The 23,519-nt window shown below is 40.5% G+C and overlaps 2 protein-coding genes across 7 annotated transcripts in view; one reads left to right on the top strand and one right to left on the bottom strand.

The window, feature by feature from the left end:
- LOC134219700 (eukaryotic translation initiation factor 5) overlaps positions 1 to 5,251 on the top strand; it is a 41,954-nt gene extending 36,703 nt beyond the window's left edge. For all 6 annotated transcript variants that reach the window (XM_062698533.1, XM_062698534.1, XM_062698535.1 and 3 more), the window contains one exon: positions 3,466 to 5,251. In XM_062698533.1, the coding sequence (XP_062554517.1) occupies positions 3,466 to 4,611 (1,146 nt within the window). In that variant the 3' untranslated portion in view covers positions 4,612 to 5,251. The remainder of the gene's footprint in view (positions 1 to 3,465) is intronic.
- Positions 4,841 to 23,182, bottom strand: LOC134219702 (alkaline phosphatase, tissue-nonspecific isozyme-like). The gene is made up of 4 exons (XM_062698538.1): positions 22,863 to 23,182; positions 16,400 to 17,282; positions 5,513 to 5,604; positions 4,841 to 5,453 (listed from the first exon to the last, which is right to left on the bottom strand). Exons 1-4 carry the CDS (start codon positions 23,116 to 23,118, stop codon positions 5,326 to 5,328), a joined length of 1,359 nt encoding a protein of 452 aa, XP_062554522.1. The 5' UTR covers positions 23,119 to 23,182; the 3' UTR covers positions 4,841 to 5,325.
- Positions 23,183 to 23,519: the final 337 nt, after the last annotated feature.

Here is a 23,519-nt window from a genome sequence, read left to right as displayed (position 1 = left end):
GTAATAGAACGATAGTGACGCTGTAATCATTGAAATTATTTTGTCAAAATATGCTTCAATAAGCTTAATAGCCTATTCAGATTACGATTCGATCATTTATCGTAATAAATTTCGTGTTAAAGCGGAGAAAGAAAATTGAATGTATCAGGTTCTTGTTTATTATGATATTTATGATCATAAATGGATAGCGTTAGCGTTAGCGTTAGCGTTGTTACGGTATACTTCGTAGATTGGACACTAGTGATACTCATGTTTCTTATGGAATCCTTATCCAGATTGCTATCGGAAATCAAGGTGGGGAGTTACCCTTGATTCCAATCTAAGATAAAAATGGCATAAGCATGAGGATTACTACTCCCGGCCACGCCCATCTTTACCGTAACTAGGGATAGGAAAGGAAATGTTGATGTAGAACTTACTTAACGAGAGGCCCCCGACTTGGCGACGCCCTCATAAGTTCTACGGAGTTGGTGGTTTGGTAGGGTAAGGTAGGTCATGGAGGTTTGCCTCAAGCTGGCAATTCGACCCACAGACTATGTTGTTTAACTGTTTTTATTTAAACTCTTGCCAGCCGGCTGTCGAAAGAGTATGCCAACATCAATTTTATTTACAGTTTATTCTTTAAATAATTTACAGACGATTTCTTAACCTCAATCTATCAACAAATATCCGTTGAACAAATCTAAATTTACCAAATTTGTACTTTCTGCTCAGTGAGCAAAACGATTCTTCTAGGTTCATCGAATACAAAAATCAAACCATGCCTTTTAAAGATAATTATACTAAACATTTTACAAAGTTTTATTTCAAGTATTTTCGCGATTTCTGATATAAAATTCAATAGCAAACAATAAAACAAAATTAAAATATTCTAGCTAAATTTTACTATTTTGGTCGAGCATGGGTCAGCCGCCTGACACCCGCGTTGAAAAATATGTTCCATGCTTGCCCCCCACATAAAATAATAACGTGTGTTAATCACTAATGATACTAAAAGATTTAAATGAAATTAGGCATTGTTCCCGCTTATCATTTTAGCACCGCCAGGGGGAACTTGGCCAGTACCCACTGCACTTTTCTTTCCCTTTCCACAAACAATTACCATCATTTGTGATATTTCAACGGAATTTTATTGGGAATTCTGAAAAGGCAGACAATCAATGCAAATAGATTGCCAGGTAATACGTGCACATCGTAGCACTGGTGATGCATCACAATCGTATATATACAGGAGTATATGCACTATATGATGACATTGACCGGAAGATTAGATAAGCATTTCCCCCCGATATTTATGATCATAAATGGATGTGGTCACAAACTAGAACAAACTAGATATTGGTCACGCGAACAGGTATAAGGGCGTTAGGCATAAAGTATGTTGAGCCTAAAATGCCCCAAAAACAGCCCACGATATAAAGAAGGTATTATGCCTAACGTCATGGACCCAGCAATCAAAGTTTTAGCAAAGAAATTTTCAAATTAAATCCTGGAGGAAGTTCTGAAGCAATTCTTAAAATCCGGAGGATTTTCCGATGGAATCTATGGAGAAATTTTCAAAGGAATACCTGGAGGAATTTCCTATGTGATTCCTGAAGGAATTTTGATTGAATGGCTGAAGCAATTTCTGAGTGAACTTGCGAAGGAATTCTTGTAGGAATTTCTTAAGTAATTTACAACATTTTTTGTGAAGCCACCAAAATATTCTTTAAAATACTATTTTTTGCAATAGGGGGAAAGACGGCTTTGGCAGGTTTTGTTCTATTATTGACAGGGGGGTTTTTGTCGACCAAATTTAATGAAATTTGGCCACAATATTCTTTGATGTGCAAAGAATGTTTAGGCCAAATTTGAGCATAATCAGTCATAAAAAAACCCTGACAATAATAGAACAAAACCTGCCAAAGCCGTCATTCCCCCTATTTACTTTTTTGAATTGATTATTTTGCTGCTAAAATCTGTATATGGCACGTTTGTTTTTGCCTGGAAATTAATGTAAAACACCTGGAAAAATCAGGGAGTTTTGTTTTTACAGATGAGAAGACATCCTGATCATGAATGCCTTCAAAAAAAAAAAATACTAAAAAATATGAATGAATATTTTTAACGTGTTTTGCGCATAAAAAAACGTATTTATTTTTCCATAACATCTGATCCCATAGTCCAATCTTGTAAATTTTCAGTAGGAAACAATGGGTCAGGATTCCTTTTTAAGATCTATATACCATCCTACATCCTTTTGTTCTTACAATTTAAATTGGCTTTCCCGATAAGGCAAACACAAATATAATTATTGTCGGCTTTTTGGCTTGGTCGCAAAAATATTCTGGTATTACGTGAAGCCTTCCAAATGAAGTAATTGCCGACATTCTTTGATTTGCACAGTCGTCTCAAAATCTATTTAGATTACAAGCTTTGACACTTGATAAAAATGTCTTTATGTCAAAGTTCACACATCCTATTTTCATTTAATATAAGACGTTGTTTTAGAAAGAAAGCGTTCTTCTCTTCGAAAACAATCCGTAGTCTATCCAAAGAAATCCTGCGTTTGATTTATTAGGAGATAAACATATTTGTTTCCTTGTAGAATTAACCCACTGAAATTGGTATTGATTGAGCATGAGTGATTTTCCGAATAACTAAAAATTGAAATATTCGCTATTCGGCCGAAAACCGAATATACCACTATTCGGTGCATCTCTTATTATTAATAATAACATCATTGAAGCAGATACAGCTTGTTTATATTACTTTTATGAAATAAAATTCCGTGAAAATGTGGCGCAATTCTTTTTATTGTTTATGTTTTCTATGAGAGCGAGAGAGTTAAATGTTAATGTCGCGTGGTTTCTCCCAAATAATATGAAAATCTAAGTACCGACTGACTTAAACTATTATTATGTTACATTCTTTCGAGTAGCAAGTACTACAAGGGTCAAGGATGTTATCGATCATTTAGTGAATCGCGTTCGATCATTTAGTAGTTTGTGAATGGCTCATTCCAGAGGCCGAATTTTAAAATGTGTTGTAAGGTGGACTTTTGGTGCGAGGGTTTTTCTGCAACTCTGCCTTATGGTTCGTTGTTTGAATTCCACTAGTAACGAAGTTATAGCTCTAGTTAAAGTAACTTAGACTAAAGGATAACAAAATTCCAATCATTTAGTTTAAGTTACTGCAACTAGCGCTATAACTCCGCTTATAGTTGAATTCTAACAGCGAGCCATTAGGCAGAGTTGTAGAAGACCCTTCGCCCTAGAAGTCCACCATACAACACATTTTGGAGTTCAGCTTATGGAATGAGTTATTGACAAACTGCTAAATGATCGAACGCAAATTACTAAATGATCGAAAACATCCTTGGGGTTGATATTTACCACATTTTATTCATACGATCCATTTTCAATAATTGAGCATCTAAGATACGCTTCCAGGTAATTTTCTATAATGGTTTCTGTATTCTTGCAGAATGAACGTTTTATCGTCAATGGATCCCACGACGCCAACAAGCTGCAAGACCTGCTCGATGGATTCATCCGCAAGTTCGTCCTTTGCCCAGAATGCGATAATCCCGAAACGGATTTGATTGTGTCGTCGAAAAAGGGAACAATCTCTCAAGGCTGCAAAGCATGCGGATTCCACGGCCCGTTGGAGGTAAATCACAAGGTCAACACCTTCATTATCAAAAATCCACCGAACGTAAACCCGGCGAGCCAGGGGGCTTCGTTGACCGAGGGAAAACGCAAGGCACGTGCTAAGAAGACCGGCGAAAATGGTGATGATTCAACCGCCGACAGTACTCTAGATGCATCGAACGCAGGCGATGACACCATTGATGGGCAAACTAGGCGCATGAACGGCGGAAATGATGACGATGATGACGTGAACTGGACAGTGGATACTTCAGAGGAAGCTGTTCGCGCTCGTATGCAAGATCTGACAGACGGAGCTAAAAACATGACAGTTTCGGATGATTTTGATAAAACCGAAAAGGAACGCCTGGACATATTCTATAATCTGGTCAAGAAGAAGCGCGACTCTGGCGAACTTGAGAATGTTCAAATTCACAAGGAACTCTTCACGGAAGCTGGCCTCCTGGACATCCAAGCGAAGTCAACACTCGTCCTGGCAGAATTATTGTTTTCAGCGAACATTTTCCAAGAGGTTCGCAAGCATCGGAAGTTGCTACTTCGTTTCACCCATGAAGACTCCAAGGCTCAGAAATACTTAATCGGTGGTCTAGAGCAAATTTTCTCGCTACATACTGATAAACTGATGGACAAAGTGCCCAATGTCTTCAAGCTGTTCTACGACACCGACATTCTTGAAGAGAAAGCCATCCTTGAGTGGTCTCAGAAGGTGAGCAAGAAATATGTATCCAAGGAGGTAGCTGCACAGATTCACGAGAAGGCGCTTCCATTTGTCAAATGGCTCCAGGAGGCAGAGGAAGAAGAATCATCCGATGAAGAAGATGATTCCGATGTCGAAATCGAATATGATGATCGTGCCAAAACCGACTCACTGCGCAAAGAACCTGTCAAGCAAGAGGTCAAGAAAACCAAGGCTATCGAGGAGGAAGAAGATGGTGACGATCTCAACATTGATGATATTTAAAATGTGTGCTGAAATATTCACAAGGATGCGAAATCAAACCAACTGAATTTCCTTTTCAAAATTCACAATCTTTTCCAAAATGCCATTTAAAAAAACAGCTGAAAACATCGTTAAAAAAAACAAAAAACATTTTGTGTAATTTAGTAGCGAGTAAATACAAGCAAAACACAGTAGATTAAACATGATTGTTCAAAGCTCCATAGAATGGGACAATGTTTGTAACTTGATATTAACGAACGTGTCAGCAAAAAACTGCTCGGTCAATTTTGAAAGCAACCCATTTCAATTCGAATATTGTTATTCGCTATTTTTTCAATCAATTAAATAAAATAATTTCTTTTTTCATGTCGCCGAAAATATTGTTTTTGAATACTTACTCTAGCCACGTTTTTCAGCGGGTTTGATTATATTTCCCATATTTTTTACCACAAACTTTGCTCTGGTTTTTTTTGTGTTATATATATGTTCAACTTATTATATTGATGCTTGAAAATATCAATTCCTACGCAGAGATAACAATACAAATAGGGCAGGCATTGGTTTGTTCGAAATGATAACTGAAATAACTATTTAAAGATACGAACAATATTGTAATCAAATTATGTTTATCAGCAACAAATACACAATTTCAAAACATTCATCTTTGTGTGGCACGATTGAAGAAAGAAATTCCATACATATGTACGATGAATATGAGGATAATCGTGCTACAATTCAAAACCACTGTAGCAGCGAACTAAAGAGCAATCTATCGCGAAAGCGTCCAATTCGAGCTGCGTATGATATCACATGGGCTATGAATGTAGGGTCATGTATGTTCCGAAAAAGGTGCGCCATTGGACCTGAAAGAATTATTTGAATAATGAATACGGATGACATAATTTGAAATTGGGATCATTACCTGTTGCATGAACCAATGTATCGCTTGAGATATCTTGTCCTGAATGGAACGGCGTAAACGTAGTAAGTATAAGCGTTTCGTCTACCGCTTCCCTGTAAACAAACGTATAAACAATAACATTTATGTTGAAAACTATGGAAAGACAGTCAATAAATATTCCAACAGTCATGCTTCGGAAACAACCATTCGATGATCCTGGCTAACATCTCCGGAGACTTTTCAGAAGGTGTGCTATTAGTCCTAGCTATCACCATCCTGTAAGCATCCCCCAAGGGGTGTTATTAGTCTCCAGCTCTTTCAAGCAGGCTCTCTTACTACGTTTGACCTTGTAGTTAAGAGCTCTGCTTGCTGTCTTGAACACATGTAGTCTTTCGATCCTGTCCACCTCGGTTCTAGCACGTCGCAAACTTCTTTTAGTTCTAAGACAAGTGCTACGAAAAAAAAGCAATCGTGCTCTTGCTTACTTACTTATGGGTCCTGTACTCGGTGGTGCAAAAGACCGACCTGAAGGATCTCCATCCTGAGTGATGTCCAGCTGTTGCCAGGTTAGATTTCGGTCGACTTCTTTTTTATTTCTATATTGAGGCTTCGCTGCCATGAGCCTCTGGGTCTGCCTCTGCTGCGAAGTCCCGCTGAGTTCCAGTCTAATGCTTGATTTCGTTGCCCCTCCGTAACACGTAGCCAACCCTGTCCCATTTTCGATCCCGAATTTCCGTTGCAGCTGCAATGCAGCTCGTTGTTTGATATCCAGTCGTGCGGCCACCAGGAACGAATTATGTACCGCAGGTGTTAAAATCGGCACAGCTAAGTCGTTTGAATTCACGAATCCATTAGGCGTACCACAAGGCAGCAACCTAGGACCCTTACTGTTTTCCATATTCATGAACGATGATTTGTAGGCTGACGACGTCAAAATCTTCATGATTATTCGCTGTATCCAAGATTGTCTACTACTCCAGAATCTAGTGAAAAAGTTCGAGGAATGGTGTTCTACAAATTTCGTAACACTGAGTGTACATTAGTGTAATGTTATTACCTTCCACCGCAAAAGAACCCTATAAAATATATTCTATATTTTATATTCTATCCGCGATGCATGACACAAGTCTGTACGTGACCTGCGTATAATTCTGTATTCCAGTTTGTCTTTCAGGCATCATTATGTAGATATCGTAGCTAGAGCCAACAGGCAACTTGGTTTTATTTTAAAAATTGCCGACGAGTTTCGTGATCCTCTTTGCCTCAAGGCTCTATAAATGCTCACTTGTGCGTTCAATATTAGAAATCGGCTCGGTAATCTGGTGTCCGTACCATTATTTCTGGATCACTAGGTTAGAGGTTGTTCAAAAGAGATTCGTCCGGTACGCCTTACGTAATCTTCCATGGAACAATCCACCAAACCTTCCTCCCTCTGAAGAACGCTTTCAGCTACTCGGTTTAGAAACCCTCGAACAAAGGCTCAGGCGGGTTTCGTCGCAAAAATTTTAAACGACGAGACCGACTGCCCTGAAATCCTGAATCAACTGAACTTCTACGTCCCGAAGTGGACACTCCGCTCAAGGAACATATTCCAGCTAGAAGGTCGATAATACAATTACGGAATGCACGACCCCACACGGTTTATTTTAGCACGATTTCAACGGCATCTCGGCCATGTTCCGGAATAGAATTAGAAGAGAGTTATTAATCCAATTTCGTAACAATCATCGTCCGTAATATTTTTTTATTGTTAGTAGAGTAATAACTGTTTTAGAATGCTATATTGTTTGTATCTTTGTTAAATTCGTTGGGTGACTGGGTTTGATTCCCGGTTTGGTCTAGGAAATTTTTGGGTTGGCATAGCGGCCCACGGTTTGGTTCACGGTCAATAGCACCTACCAGAATCTCGTTGATAACGATGAGGAACAGTAGTGGTGATAGAATACATCCTTGCATCACACCAGCTACGACTCGGATAGTTTCAGATAAGACTCCATTGTGCTTGTGCAGCACTCTACACGAGAAGGCCTCGTACTGTGCCTCGCTGAGGGACCTCCTTGCGTCTAAGGGCGCCCCAAATGTTCTCGTGATTGAAACGGTCGAAAGCTTTTTCGTAGTCAATAAATACTAAGTGCAGGAACTCTTGGAATTCGTTTTCCTGCTCCAGAATGATACGGAGCGTGACAATATGGTCCACACAGGATCTTTCGGCATGTAATCCGGCCTGCTTCCGCCGGAGAGTCGCATAAACCGGTTGGCTTAGTCCTCCTTGGCATCGTTACGTCACAAGCTTGTGTTAGGACGGAGGGATAACTCGTCGCCGCTCAGGCTAAGAATCCGATTTTTACTGACTGTCTTGATAATATTCAACCGATAACTCGCCGATGGTGTGTTTCCTTGCATCAATTATACCGATGTTCGAATCCGGTAACATTCATAGCGTAGAAAACTATGGACCCATCTCGATCCTGAACTGTTCGCCCAAAATACTCGAAAGTCTGCTGCATGATAAGGTTTATGCAGTCGTTAAATTTCTTAGATTTCTCAATCCAGCTGCGGTTTCTACCCAGTTTGGGCTTATTCTACGAGTGGAGTAACGTGAGATTGCTCGAATGACTTGAGAAGAGTCGTATAGCCCCATTTGAATAACATGGTCACCTCACGTGAGAATTGCTAAAATCGACCCACCTCACGTCACTCGACTCGTAGAATAAGCCCAACTATCTGAAGACTTTCGGGATCCTCTCTGCCTGAAATTCCTGTACTGCTCTCTAGTTCGTTCTACCACTGAAGCCGCCGATAACGCAATCCCAAATTTCTGTGGACCCGGGTGTCGTGATCTGACCATTCTCCGTACATGCTAAACGTACAATCGTCTCCGGCTCGATGAACGGGGCAGTACCCGATCATCTCACTCGAAGCGGAGCTGGTCCTCCAGTCGGCTCCCACGCTCCGTAGAGTAGAGCGGAGCTGTCGCAGTTCTCTCAGCATCCGTCGGAAAAGTAACAAGACTAGTTTAAATTCATTTATGTTCCATTTTTGCTTTTTTTATACATTGGTTTTTTAAGGTAAAGTATTTGGCCACAAGGCCCTTCATCTTAGGTTATAAGTATTTCTTTTGTTTTTTTATGTTATTTTTATAATGTAATTTCAATTCTATTACACACATGTTAACCTGTTATTTGTTTGTGAAATTTGATTTTCACAGTACAGTTTACAGTTCCCACAGTACAGTTTAGGGGATTTAGAGTGGGGGAAAATAATGACCTGGGTCTTCGCCGCGTTGATACAGATTTTCCAGCTGGTGAGGTACTCTGTCACGGCATCCAGGCATCGTTTGAGTTTTGCTACTAGCGTACTAGCGCTCTGATCACTCCACTTCGGTAGATGGAGGTGTCATCTGCTAACAGAGACAGAATGCCGCCTGCTGGATATTCTGACATGGTGAACGGAGGTGAACAGATTGAAAGGGGCCGTAACAGAGGCAGGAGCCCGAGGATGCTGCCCTGGGGGATGCCTGCGACGTGCAGACGATGTTGGGCGCATTGGAGCTCGTTCCGCTGATTGAGACCCGGAATGTCCTTGCCGACAAGTAATTATTGATGATTTTCACCAGGTAGCTAGGAAGATTGTAGCGTTGTAGTTTGTACACCAGGCCATCATGCCATACATTATCGAACGCCTTCTCAACATCTAGTAAGGTCATGGCGGATGTTTTTGAGACAAACTTGTTCCGTCTGAGGACGTTGGTAACTCGAGTCAGTTGGTGTACGGTTGACCGACCGCGTCGAAAACCAAACTGTTCCTCGAGCAAGATGTTGAGATTTTCGGCAGACTCAAGTAACCGGTGATGAATAGCTTTTTCGAATAGCTTGGATAACCCTGAGAGAAGGCTGATGGGACGATAACTTTTGGGGGAGGAAGGATCCTTCCCAGGCTTACGGATGGGGATGACTTTCGCTGACTTCCAGGACGATGGAAAGTAGCTGAGCCGGAGACACTGATTAAAGATCAGCGAAAGGTGCTCAAAGAACGGAGCACTCATGTGTTTGAGCTCGAGATTCAGAATGTTATCGAAACCTGGGGCCTTCATGTTCTTCGATGATTTGATATAGGCCGTCAATTCGCCAGCTGAGAAGTCCGAGAAGTCGTTGGGAGTCAGATGAATGTTGCCCAAGATTGTGTTAGCTGACGAAATGACGACCTATTTCAGCGATCTTCTCTGTAGGTGTTATCAAGCCATCCTTAGAGCCATTATTGTCTACTGGGATTAAATGTGGAATGGACTGAGAGAGTGCGAGAAACCGTTATTTTTGAGGTCCACCATTCTGTACTTGATAATTTTTGTGATTTGATTGCAGCTCGGGTAGTCCAGTACGCTGAAACGGCCTGCGAGTGACATTCCGCATCAATCAATCAAATATTTGGTGAGTGTGTCGATGGTTAGGGTGTGGCATACCTGCCGAGCCGTCGGTACATGTTGGCCACCGAGATCGCCTCCTCGATGGAACGCAGCCGCCGATCAATTGTTTCAGGCGTTACCGGCCGCGCCTCGTAGTCGACGTTGGCGTCTACGCACCTTTGGAACCGGCCCCAGTCGACTCGATGATATTTTCGCCGGGACAGCTGATGCCGATTAACCAAGGAGCCCACTTCCGCAACCACTGGATAGCGATCCGAGCTGAGGTCCTGGTTGCAGAATGTGGTAGTTCATGTTGGTGATGTACAAGTCTTTTGTCGAATGGACGCCGGACCGACTAAGCCGAGTGGACAGGGTTTGCAGAAATCGCTCTCGAAAGATAACGAACAACGATAAAAGAGAGGCAAAAACCTCTTTGAATCATAACAAGCCATGAAAACAAAACTATCGCACTTGTATACAAGTTAGAAAAAAATGATTCAGATCAAGGGCCTCATACGCCTGTCACTGGCGAACAAAGCTCGTGTACTCTGCATCGAAGCTTAGAACCAGTGTTAGGGCGCATTCGTTAATGCGAACATTCTTATAATCAGTTAGTTACTGCAAATAAATTCTTCTTCGAGTCCCTATAAACAAGCAGGTATCTTAAGCATGCCACATCGTTATATTGCTGCATGATTGAGTGTTTAATTTTGATAAAATATCGAAAACAAAAGTGTGCATAAAAATTGCCTCGCCATAACAAAAAGATGGAAGGGAAATTAATTAGGGAAACACTGTTGTTTATATTTTAGAACCAAATCCAGATGTCGCACATGTCGGGGTAGGGATTCAGTGCTCCGCCTTCTCCCCATTGATTCAGATAGGCGGCCCCACCGAGGGTGTTTAATAAAACGCTTTTTTCTCGCTCATTTCATGTTGGGGATCATATTTTTTTTTTGCACAGCTGTGTAAAACAAGTTGGAATGTATCATCAGAACTGGTGCCACCCGCAATTGGGGCTTATTGAAAGAAATTTATCAAACGTCTCTCACGGTATGCTACCTATCGAGAGTGTATACAGACATGATAAGTGAGGGATTTGCTCATTCTCCTTTGGATTCAAACCCTACGAGTGGATGAATCCGGGCTCATGATCGTGTAGTTGCCTTCCTCTATATCGTTGCTCCAGATGGTGCCGTTTCTATTACTGCGACTGTTGCCCCATGCTTGATGTTTGGCATTCAGGTCGCCGGCAATGATATACTTACTTTGTCTTCGCGTTAGCTTTACGATGTCCCTCCGAAGGGCGCCAGATGAACCATCACCGGCTTTAGCTTGAATTGAGCAGGACGCCACGATGAGCGTGATTGTGTCGACGGAAGTGGTCACTTCGACACCGATGGCCTCGTGATGCTCAGCTGGAAGCTTGGCAGCAGGTGACAGTTGATGTCGTAGCGAAGAGCGATGGCCACATCACCTCCCCTGGTCGACGCTGTCAAGTCGCGCGATACGAAAGACCGGGATGTGGACGCTCACCTCCAGTTTTAGGTGCGTTTTAGGTGCCACGTCGATCTCCTTCTCCTCGAAGAAATCAGCCAGTTCGATGTTTTTGCTCTTGAGCGAGCAAGCGTTCCAGTTGACCAGGCCTACTCTAGTAGCCATTTTCAATTATGATCATGAAGACCTGGCCGAAACGGCTTTTATATCCACGCAGCCGAGTGGCGAGCTGCGTGAATATCGGCATCAGTATTTTTTTAACCACTGCGTCCATTGAGTTGAACTTTTGTGATTTACCATCAGGTTCGGCATCAGTTGCTCCGGGGTGTAGAGCGGAGCAGTTTCTTCCGGTGGAACATTGCCGTTCTCCGGCTGCCGACGGAATCCAGGAGGAGGGAGCGGGGGCCATTCGCTGGAGGATGGTGCCGATGGTGCTGGAACTTGAACCAACGCAGCTTCCGCTGACAGTTGCATGTGCGGTTGTAACAGTGGGAGGATTTTAATCGCACGACGGGGAGCCGGGATGGCTGGAAAGTTCACCTCGTTGTTAGCAGGAAGTTCCTGGCGAAAGCCTTCTTTCGGATTTAAAAAAAAAACCGCTTTGGATAGTCCTTGGTTGTGGCCCGCAGTTGGCGTACTTGGGATCAGCCACCTCCATCCTGTCGCACTCTTCGGTCGGATGGGGTTCACCACACTTGTTGCAGCGCGGCTTCATACGGCAGTTCCTAATGCCGTGTGCCCGAAGTTGAAGCAGTTGGTGCACTGCGTGACGTCGCGGTGCACTGGCCGATATCGCTCCCAGTCAGCGACGGTGTAATTTATAACGCCAACCAGCTTCAGGTCCTTCCACGTGGTGGAACCGTGCTCCAGGTGGACCAGATAAAGCTGGTCGCGATATCTCCTCGTCTTGTCGTGACGAGCGATCTTGTGCACAGCCACTAGCTTCAGGCTGCAGATCTCTAGTTCCGCAATGAGATCTTCTTCCTCCATGTCGTGGAGTCCTCAAAGCAGAACCTTGAGCGGCTTCGACGGATTGATGATGCTTCTTGCTTGCTTCTTCTTACGTATTTTCGTCGGATTGCCGGTATCGTCAATTGGCAACAACGAATATTTGTTGCTCAGCAGAAGCTGCTTGGAGGGATTCCCAAGAAACAATTGTTGTTTGAAGAAATGTCTCTTACAGCTACGCTATTCAGCTGTATGTTTAATTATGAGTGATTTATTGCATTTGATACTACTATACCAACCTTGTTCGCCCAAAAATGGAGAATCTATTCAACAACAGTAGTTCTATAAGCATGTTGAAATAAATGTTTAAGCTATCACCTTGCCTCGATTGTTCAATTGCAAAAACAATAAAAGAGCTACAACAACATTAATTCAACGCTTGTTACTACAAAGCTTATTACCCGAACTAATAAAGCGTTTGTTCAATGTTTTACAAATAAGGCTGTTTGATATACTTTTGTTTGTGTAATATAGAAAAGATTGGAGGAAACTATTATTCAACATTAGTTTGAGAAATAACGTTGGTTTTGGTGGCTATAATACATCTCAATTGTTGTAAGGAATATCTCAAATAAAGCTTATTACAAGTTGCCACAACAAGCATTTTTTTTATAAAAATGTTAAAAGAGAACTAATTCTTACGGATAATTTTTATCTTGATATTATTTTATGGCTTTCATGAACTTTCGATTTTTCAACTAATTAATTTATAGAACTGTGACTTGTTTTTTTTTATATCAACTAGCCATTACTACAGTTATCGCAATCTCGAACGATGCGAGGCTCGAACCCAGGACCCGTCGATTGACATCCGCCTGCTCTAACGCTGCTCCATGCAAGGTCATATAAATCGACCATGTTAAATGTAGTTATAAATTATTTAATACCAAATTGAACAATTTATTGCACAAACATTGCATAAACAACATTTGAACATGTTTATTAAATAGAATGTACATGACAACAATATTGTTGAAAACGTTTGCACAGCAACGTTTATACAAATTCAGATAAGCATCGAATGTAGTGTCCCCGATTGCAGTTTAAGAATCGTTGAATAATGAATTCTGAAACAACCTGCTTCCAATAAATAGTCAATCCGTGCGCGCATCTGTTGCCCATCACTGTCAAAACAGCAACAACAAACAGTGCGGTGCAGTAATCAAAACAAATGAGCAAAAGTTTTAGAAGTTAATTTATTGAAGTTTTCTTTCTTGTTGTGGAGACAATCGAGGCCGGCAGTCTTTTGAGGTAATTGCAAAATTCAATTGCACAGGGCCTTCTTCTTTTCCTTCAATGGCTCTACATTCCAACTGGAACTTGGCCTGCTTTTCAACTATTCTTGGTTCAAAGGTTGGTTCAAAGGCTTACAATCTAATACAAGACACATTGCTTCATTGAATTGTACAACTTCGGCAGCGCTGTTGAATAACAAATTCTAACAAATGTTATTAAGCATCACATAAACATGTTATTCAATATCAACTTGATTACACAAAATAGGATTTATTTTGGTGGAATAAAGTATATTTACAGTGAATAATACGACTGTACTTCTCCCTGCCAGGGAAATTTTAGGGCTACATTTGTTAAACTTTTATTCGATGTTTTATTCAAATAACAACAAAACAGGGAACTAATGCAGTGATTTCAATCTGTATAACATTTATTAAACAACTTCTTAAATATTCTTTATTGTTCAACTACCATCGCTTCTATACAACAATTGTTCAACAAGCTTGTTGATTTATGCCTATGAATTGTTTCTTGGGTCGCCCGCACCTCCATAAGCAGTGCACTAAGGCACTATGCTTACGGGTACAACAAACCTCTTGGCAGATGCTGCAGATTGTTTAATGATGTATGTTATATGTTTAATTTTAATGTCAATGAACTCGTCTTAAACAATAGGATTAAGATACTGTATGGTTTTGAACCAAAGATGAACAAATAAATGCAAATAAACAGAAATAAAATGTAATTGAAAGGTGGACGCAGCACTTCAAATAACACTCCAATAGCGTTGAGTGTACAACTAGTGAGAGTCAAAAAAGCGGAGAAGATGACTATGTCAGTTCATTGGACAATGCAAGTCAACCAGTCCCTACCTTGGCCTTGAGAAGATTTCAGGCGAACACTCAAGTCCGTCAGAATCTAACAGAGGACTAAAAATGATACATGTTGTTCAATATTTCGCTAGTAGATGTCATGCGGAGAGCTGGGTGCAGTAACCGGGGTACTTTTTTTTAATATGCAGTTAGTTTCGGTCGAACATTGTAAAAGGTGACAGATCAGTACACCTGCCTCAAACATAAAACTAAAACAGTTGGACTCTAGTAGTGAATGCTTCAAAAACAAAGCACATGCTAGCATTTGTCTACAGTGGATCTTTACTAACGGATCAAACGGGCTTGGTAGTCATATGGCTACTGCTTCTGCCTCATATGCAGGAGGTCGTGGGTGCAATCCCAGGTCCGTTCCATTCTCCTACTTTGTATCTTTCTCTATATTTCTCATGTTCTAGCAATCGCTAGAACTGGGAATGGACTTCCATGCTATTCTATACATTCAAGTTGACTATTCTAGCAGTAACAGCTAGACTTGGAAATGAACTGAAAAAAGCTCCTTTCCTACATCGAAATAGAAATTCCTTCAATTGCTTCCTCCTATCTATCACATTGGCAGCTCGTTAACCAAGACGGATCTTTGCCTCTCGAACCTAATCCAAAACTTCCAACAGATTCCGCATGAACTCGTGACAAGTGCAGAGGTATATTCGGCTTGCAGTGGGCGAGTGATTGCATCAACATTTCCTCCCCCTTCCCTACATTGACTTGCATTCTGACGTGGCAGGCACCAGTATGACCTTACAAATGAGATCACCAGTACTTGTACATTGAAGATGTGTGCTAGTCCCAAGCAAACATCTGTTGATTCCCTGTGCAAGAACAGCTGATCTGGTCATAATGGAGTAGCAACTACGAGCAGTCAATCAAGCTTAAGTGGATCTTTACTAACGGATGATAATAACGTTAGTCGTGAAATACGAAGGCCCATCATCTTCGGTAGTCGGACCTACTACGAACTCCCAATGAAACTACGGTCAAGGAATATGTACACCAAAACCATCATGTATAAAACGCTCTTAAGATCGGAAGTGCTCTACGGACATACACCATGCTCGAGGAGGATTTGCAAGTATTCGGGACAAAATCAACGTAAAACCCAGTATTCAGAAGATGTTGAAAGCAGGGAGGATATGATGTGCAGGCATCCCTAGCAAAGTTTGAAATTATACTGAAAACAAATTTTGCTATCAATGAAATCAACATGATTATTAAATTCGATATCATACGGTTTTTAATTTGATATCAAAATGGGTATTCAACTAGATTATTTTTATGACCATTCATAACAACAACAGCATATTTTTTTTCAGGATTGCTTGTAATTTTCGTAAAACACATTTTAGATAATAGACAGCATAATTTGATGTAAAGCTGCTATCATTATAGTAACTGAGGAATGCATATTGAAAACATGTTGCGATGTCAATTTGTATTAACTAACCATTGACATCAAATTTTGTTTTCAATAAAATCTCAACAGCAGAGTTTAATATCAATTTGCTCTTATTTTGTTTACCGGCTTAACCGGATGCCGGACAGCAATCCTGCAAAGATGGTGTTCACTTCAAATTCGGTTGGAACAAGAAGGCGTGGAGCGCAGCGAGCAAGGTGACGGATCAGGTACAAAACGACTTGGTTACCGAGAACGTGGTCACGGTATTGCGGCGACAAATCGTTGATTCAGTGTTATCTGGTTAGATTTAGATGTTAAATGAATAAAAGATGCTAAATGAATAAAATTAATTACATACAATAAGAAGCACAATGTAGTGAAGTACATCCACGTAATAAGTTGCTTTTCTGAGAAATATTCTTAAAACAGTAATGTTACTATGTACTGATAACTGATAAAATACAGATATGTGCACTTACCCAAGAAAATGAATCGCAACTTTAACAGCCTCATCTAGCTGAAGAATATCCACGCCATCTGAAGTACCCTTCTCAGTTGATCTACAAATAACTACCAGAAGGAATCCATCCGAATCACTGGTGAGAATTTGCAATGATGTTGATAGCATGGTCTGCAGTGCAACGCTACCACGTAGGCTTTCCGCAAGTAAAGCTCGAAAATATTCCGGAGGCTCATTACTTTTTGAAGAGAAATCTGCTGCTTCTTCAGCGATGAAATAATTACTTTTTCTCCATGTCTCCTTTAGTGTGTGATCTGAACCACATGTTTCTCCAAAAGAGTTCCATCCCATCAGCACGTTTATCTCTTTCCCAAGGGATCCCAATCTCAACTGCGTCTCAGCATCCATACACCCGGGATTTTCGGTCTGATCTGGAAGCATTGTTGGACAAGCCCAGCTGTCGTTGGCAATGTGAGCGTACAGAGCAATCGGCATTCCTCTACGATAGTCACCGTTGGTTACAATTCCTGTTTTCAAATCAGACTGCTGGGCCCAAGAAATAAGTGATTCAACATGAGTGTGTTCATCATTTACACCAGGACAGTCATTTGTTTGTACGGATGCGTCCACCCCAGCAGTGCCACTATGGGCTCCAACTCCACCAAACATTGCTGTACCATCTGCTAATGTGTTGTTCCACCGCACAACACCCACATAGGGAAAGTGCTCCCATGAGAACGCTCGGTCAACTCCATACCTGCGAACACGTGCGGAATTTATGACATCCGGGTTGAAACCATCAGCAACAAATACGATAACATTCTGAGCTTTTTTCGTATTTATTGGAGCATTGAAAGCACGCTGTAGATCCTGCAGAGCTTTATCGAACCAGAAATCTTGTTCTAAGTGATAAAATGTAAAGAAAAATGATGTTTTATTAATTATTACCATTTCAAAAACATTAACAAAATGACAAATGCATCATCACCGCTAAGGCGATTGGCGATTAAAGGTTGCATGAAGAAGAAGAAGTCGAAGGATGATATTGCACGGGGAAGCATACGGAAATTTTTTTAAAACTCTTCTCAAAAATTCTAGAAGCGATTTAATTAAAAACGGAAAGCAGTACGTAGTTGGACTTTTCTTATACTGTATATTAAGTATGATATCATAAAATAAAATTTGAAATAGAAAAATTGCGTTTATTATGCAGTAGAAGGATAGTCCAACCTATAGATAGTAGAATCTATAGATGAGCGAAAGCATGGCTGAGTCGATTTTTTTGCTCGTGCACACGCGCCTATGACGTCACAGCCCTTAACGTTTCCATTGAAATCATGACGTCATGCTCGTTTGGAGACGCGTTTGACAATTCGTTTGGAGACAGAGGATTTATCTTCGCTCATCTATATATTCCACTATCTATAGTCCAACCTCGTACTGCTAACCGTTTTTAATTAAATTGTTCCTAGAATTTTTGAGAGAAGTTTTAAAAAACTTCCCGTTTGCTTCCCCATGCAATATTTTTCAAATATCATCCTTCGACTTCTTCTTCATACAACCTTTAATCGTCAATTAATCCAGGTTAATATGTTTTTGCTTAATTCAACAACTTTCCCACGACTGTTTTTAAAGATTTCAATAGAAAGGAATCACCTATGAGTAATGTGACCAGACGCGTTTCGCGGGACGCTGCATTTTTCAACTTAGTTTCACAAATTTATTACAATTCATACAGCCTTACAAACATGTTTGGCCCAAAATTTATGCAAAATGCACTTTTAGAGGATCCATTTTCAAGCCAATCCAGATAGGGGCAGTAGGGGCAATATGAACATACGGGGCAATATGAGCCACCCTCATTTTGAGCTTATTGACAAGTTTTATCATGTAAAAGTTATATGATCTTTAAGAGGATGCTCCACATATGCATCAACGTGAAAACCGCATTAAAATTCAATTCAAACATGAAAATATACTTGAAAATGTAAATTTTCACTGCATAGGCAAAATTATTATAAGATTTCAAGTTTATAAATAAGATTTTGACATAAAACTGATTAAAATACAGGTCAAAAATACACCACAATCAAAAGATTTATTAAAATTGAATATTGTGCACACATGTTTATATTGATACAAATCTGAATTTATCATAAAACTTTTTTTTTTCCAAAACCAGTCTCTATAGGGCAATATGGGTATACCTGCATAGAACAAGATATCTGGCCTTAAAATGCGAATAAGTTCAAATTTCAGTATTCAAATACAAGAATATTATCATATATGTAAGATTCATTACGGAAAAATTACAACAGCGCATTACTGCGATAGAAACAGAAAAAATGATCATTGACCAATTGAAATGTGACTGTTCAAAAGGTGAAGAGTGGCAAATCAGTTTAATCCGCTGTTGTGCAGTTTTTTCATTTTATTTGGTATGGAATACTCACAACTGTTGTAGGAATATCATATTCTTCTATATTACGATACTTTTTTCGCCTAAATAAAGGTTTTGGAAGGGTGGCCCATACTGCCCCAAATGGTGGCTCATATTGCCCCGTATAGTCGGGAACACACATTGAAATCAATACATTTTCAAAAGTGCATTGCAACAATTTCCAAACGCAGTTTTCGTCATTCATCGACGAAATATGAAAGGTAACATTCTCTAGTATCAGTCAACTACATTTGAACGATGCTTTTTTGAGCTTTTCAGCGCTTTTCGGAACGATTTCCTTAGGTGGCCCATACTGCCCCGATCACCCCTAGGCGTCCCACGTTTTGAAGGACGCTTGCTGGTCACATTACCTATGAGAAAAAAGCTAGAACAAAAGTTATTCGGCATAGCTAAAATTAGTAAAACACGAAAAAAAGGTTTTGATTGTAAATCAATAGTTACTTGATTGTTTTCAATAGTGTCACTTTTTTACACAAAATTGATTATATTAGCAGTCTAATTAAACCGTAAAGATGTGTCAAATACTGCTTTTTGTTAAAACAATTCAATGAATGGAAGGTCCAAAATTTGATGGAACTCTACAGCTACCATGGGAAAAAAGTGTTAATAATAATATTATTATTTTTGAATCTCCCACTGATTTTGACTATTTTTTACATTGTTCTATTGTTTTCGGTTGGTGCAAAAGCAAACCCAAAGCACCATAAAGGCACAGAGAAACAGACGTCTCACTCAACACATGTTCCATCGTTCACTTTTTTAACGGTTTTTTTAATTCTTTGTAGGTGGTCAATCGGCCACCGATGGCGCTTCCATCGATTTTGCTTGTGTTTGACGTTTGCGCACTACCACCATCTGGTTGCCGCTTGGCCACACACCGTGGTTTTAGCATTGGGCGAAAATGTTTTTGTGACGATGATTTTGATTGCATTTTGTTCTAAGTGAGAAGTCTGTTTCTCTGTGCTAAAGGTTTACCAGAGATCCGCTTCATTTTTAGAAAAAGAGCAAACGTATGAACTGCAATCAAATATCTGAGAAGTTAACCCAGGCAATGTATGGTTGGCCAGTCGTAGTAATTCATACCCGACCCTTCAGGTCAGTCCTGATCACTCGGTTATCAATTAACCAATATCTCGTCAGAAGAAAAAAAATGTTCAAAGCCTTTAACATTAAAAAAAATTCGGCTGCGCCACTGAATACAACTTATTGTAAATACATAGTCCTTCATTACTCGAAATTTAAGGGACTAACTAGTAAGGCCTTACAATAATCTGCAAACTCTTTGAGCATTATATTCATTTATTTAGTATTATGTTCAGTGGAACGCTGAATCTGCCTATAAGGTGAGTTAGTTCTGTCGGATCAAGAACGAGGCACAAAAACGAGCAAACTTCTAAAGTGAAAATCTCACCAAACCATTGAACATTTCGGAAAACTACCGCAATTTATCTGATAAAAATAAAATAAATACTCACTGACCCATATTCATTCCGAAAATTGACGGCGCAGAGCCGAATATGAATGTGTTTAGATGTGAAGCGACAAAGAAGGTCGATGGGCTTCATAAAAAATAATCGAATATTTAAAGCTCTGCTACGTAAGGTTAGCAAATCGTCCTCCACTTGATCGATCCACCTTGCTTGCTGTACACCTCGCATTCTTGTTCCCGTCGGATCGTTGTCGAAAATCATTTCCACCGGATTACTGTTCGACATTCTGGCTACGTGCCAGGCCCAGCGCAGTCTTCCGATTTTCTCGGTGTGAACGATGAATGGTTCTCTCAACAGCTAATGCAACTCATGGTTCATTCGCCTCCTACACGTACCGCCCGCCATCTACACCTACCATGGATGCTATGTAGAACTTTCCTTTCGAAAACTCCAAGTGTGCGTTGGTCCTCCACGAGCATTGTCCAGGTCTCGTTTCCGTAGAGAACTTCCGGTCTAATAAGCGTTTTGTAGATAGTCAGTTTGGTTATTCGATTGGAACGTTTTGTGGAGTTCAAAGTACGTACGATTTCCTCCCACGATACATCTCCGAATTTCTCTGCTGGTATCGTTATCAGAGGTCACCAGTGAGCCCAAGTACACAAATTCTTCAACCACCTCGATTTCGTCACCACCGATACAAGCTCGTGATGGGAGACTTACATTGTCCTCTCTTGAGCCTCTTCTTATCATGTAATTCGTCTTCAACGTGTTGATGACTAGTCCAATCCGTTTAAATTTTCTTTTCAGTCTGATGTAGGCTTCCTCCATCTTCCGTGAAAATCGTATCATTCGGGTCAATTCCAGCCCTTCGTATTACTTCCTCCGAAGTGTTGTTGAGTAGCAGGCACAAAAGACCCCTTTGCGCGTTTCGAAGGGACTCGAGAATGCCCTTGAAACTCGTACTACGCACATCACCTGAAGCATCGTCGCCTGGATCAACCGTATAAGTTTATCCGGAAATCCGTGTTCGTGCATTATCTGCCATAGCTGGTACTGGTCGATTGTATCATATGCGGCTTTGAATTCGATGAATAGGTTATGTGTGGGCACATTATATTCGTAGCATTTTTGCAATACCTAACGTACTAGGCCGAGATTGGCGTTGTGCGGTCTACGATTTACCCTCTAGGACTACGATGTCCACGCTGTTCACCGGATTCGATGATACGGATGTGGCGCGCCGGAAAACTTCGGGTGGTCTAGGAACAACCCTCTAGATCCACGCCTCTTTGAAATCGACTTCGGGGACCATCTCCTTGTCAGCAAAATGACCCTTTTGGTTCTCACGAAAAAAAAAACACCGAAGCTGAACTTTCGACCATCCACTATCACGGACGAGGCTCGAATCCCCTTCCAACTTCAAATTCTCCTCTCCGTCCCTCTTTCTCCTCTGTTCTCCTCTTCGTTTTTCGCTTTCGCCTCCGGACATGGTGTTACGGCACTTTATTCGCCCCAGCGCAATTGAGCCAAAGTGGCGTTAGTAATAACACTCTGAGTAAAATAGGCATTTCAATCCAAAATTGCAGGCCTATTTTATTCTTAGAAAGCACTGCATGTGAAGTCTCACAATGAAGTTTGTTTCAATTAATAGTTTAGTTTTTAATCTATCATTGCGTGAAAGTGTGTCGAGAATTGTTATCGTATATTCGGTAACAATTAACAACTTAAAGCAATGACAACAAATAACAGCAACTTTTCTCATATTGTAAATAATAATCATGGCATACCAACATAAATACACAAAATCATTACAACAAAACATGTTCGGAGTGAGACGCAGGTAGCCCGGTACGGACCTGAATTATATATTCGGACCAGTTCAGTTAGGAAACGTTCATAATTTGCGTCTTGCTATTAGATTTGGGGTCTCACTGGCTCGTTATCTTAAATCGCGTTGGAAGGAATCCGAAACTAAACGTGGCCTGTCCTGATCAATATTTGCAGGTAACGGGTGAAGGCGTAACGAGAGAGTAGCATCTCTCCCCTAGCAGCACAATCCAGCCCGATTTGGTTGCAGCAACTCAAATAAGACTAAATTCAATTGCATATGGGTCACAGACACTTTTGTGCAACATGTTTTGCTGCTCGGGTCATACAATAGTCTAGGCTTGTATCACCTACGAATTTGAGCGAATTACCTAATTGCTGATGCTTATGTTAATGCTATTAGATTTGGGATTGAACTGTTATGATTAAATAAAGATTCTATGACTAGTCAACTAGGTAAACCCCGGTAAGCACATCGTTGCCAAAAGAAACATACAAATCAAAGTATTATGAAAATAAAATGCACGTTGTTCGAACGCACCCGGAAGTAGATCATATTTTTATCAATGAAGAAGCACGTGAACACGTTGGTATGGCCAAGGCACGTGTGAAAAGTTCTCACGCTCTCTGTTACAACTTATATTGGTCACAAGGGCAAAAGGGGAGTTCATCATTAATATCCAGATATATAGAAGCGTATGCATGCATACGACATATTCGTTGTAAAGCATCCAAACCTCATTAAATTATACTAACGTATTTACCTGGTGACAAATCCTTTTTAAGCGTGTTTACAGTGAGGGTTACGTCTCCGTCGTTTTCGTAGCATACGATGAAAACAATGCACATGACTACTATGGAAATTATTCCGAGAATGATAATACCAGCACACACTTTTGTACAAACCAAACGCAAGATCCGTTTGGCTTTTCCATTTGGAACCTGCGACAGATCGTACGCACTCGTTTCGTTGTAACTTTGTCGATTGATTGAATCCAGATTAATCACCTCTGAGCTCATGCTGTGACAGATTGATAGTTCACTTTCACACCAGCAAGTGATGAATGATCACTGAGACTATCCCAGCAATTATTCGAGATATGAAGTAATCTCGTTGCAGTTGGCAAGATAGAGATACTGATATGGGGAATTAGTTTATAATGCATGGGGAATACCTTGTACTGGCAAGTACAGCTAAAACATGATTGTGTGAGAACTTAAACTCAAAGCTAACTTTAGTTTCGTATATTTTTATAGAAGTAATGTTAATTGACTGTTTAATAGACATTGTTACCTGAATATAAAGCTGACCATTGCGTTTTATTTCTTCTGAGTTATTGTTAATACCCCACGAATGAAACTGCGATGTGGAAAATAAGTACCTGTAGCAATCTATTCCACATTCGTTTATCTTATAAAGC

This window comes from Armigeres subalbatus, chromosome 3, assembly GCF_024139115.2.
Source record: "Armigeres subalbatus isolate Guangzhou_Male chromosome 3, GZ_Asu_2, whole genome shotgun sequence".
Taxonomy (NCBI): domain Eukaryota; kingdom Metazoa; phylum Arthropoda; class Insecta; order Diptera; family Culicidae; genus Armigeres; species Armigeres subalbatus.
The sequence above is the reverse complement of the archived record's forward strand: the minus strand, read 5'-3'. Positions and strand labels throughout refer to the sequence as shown.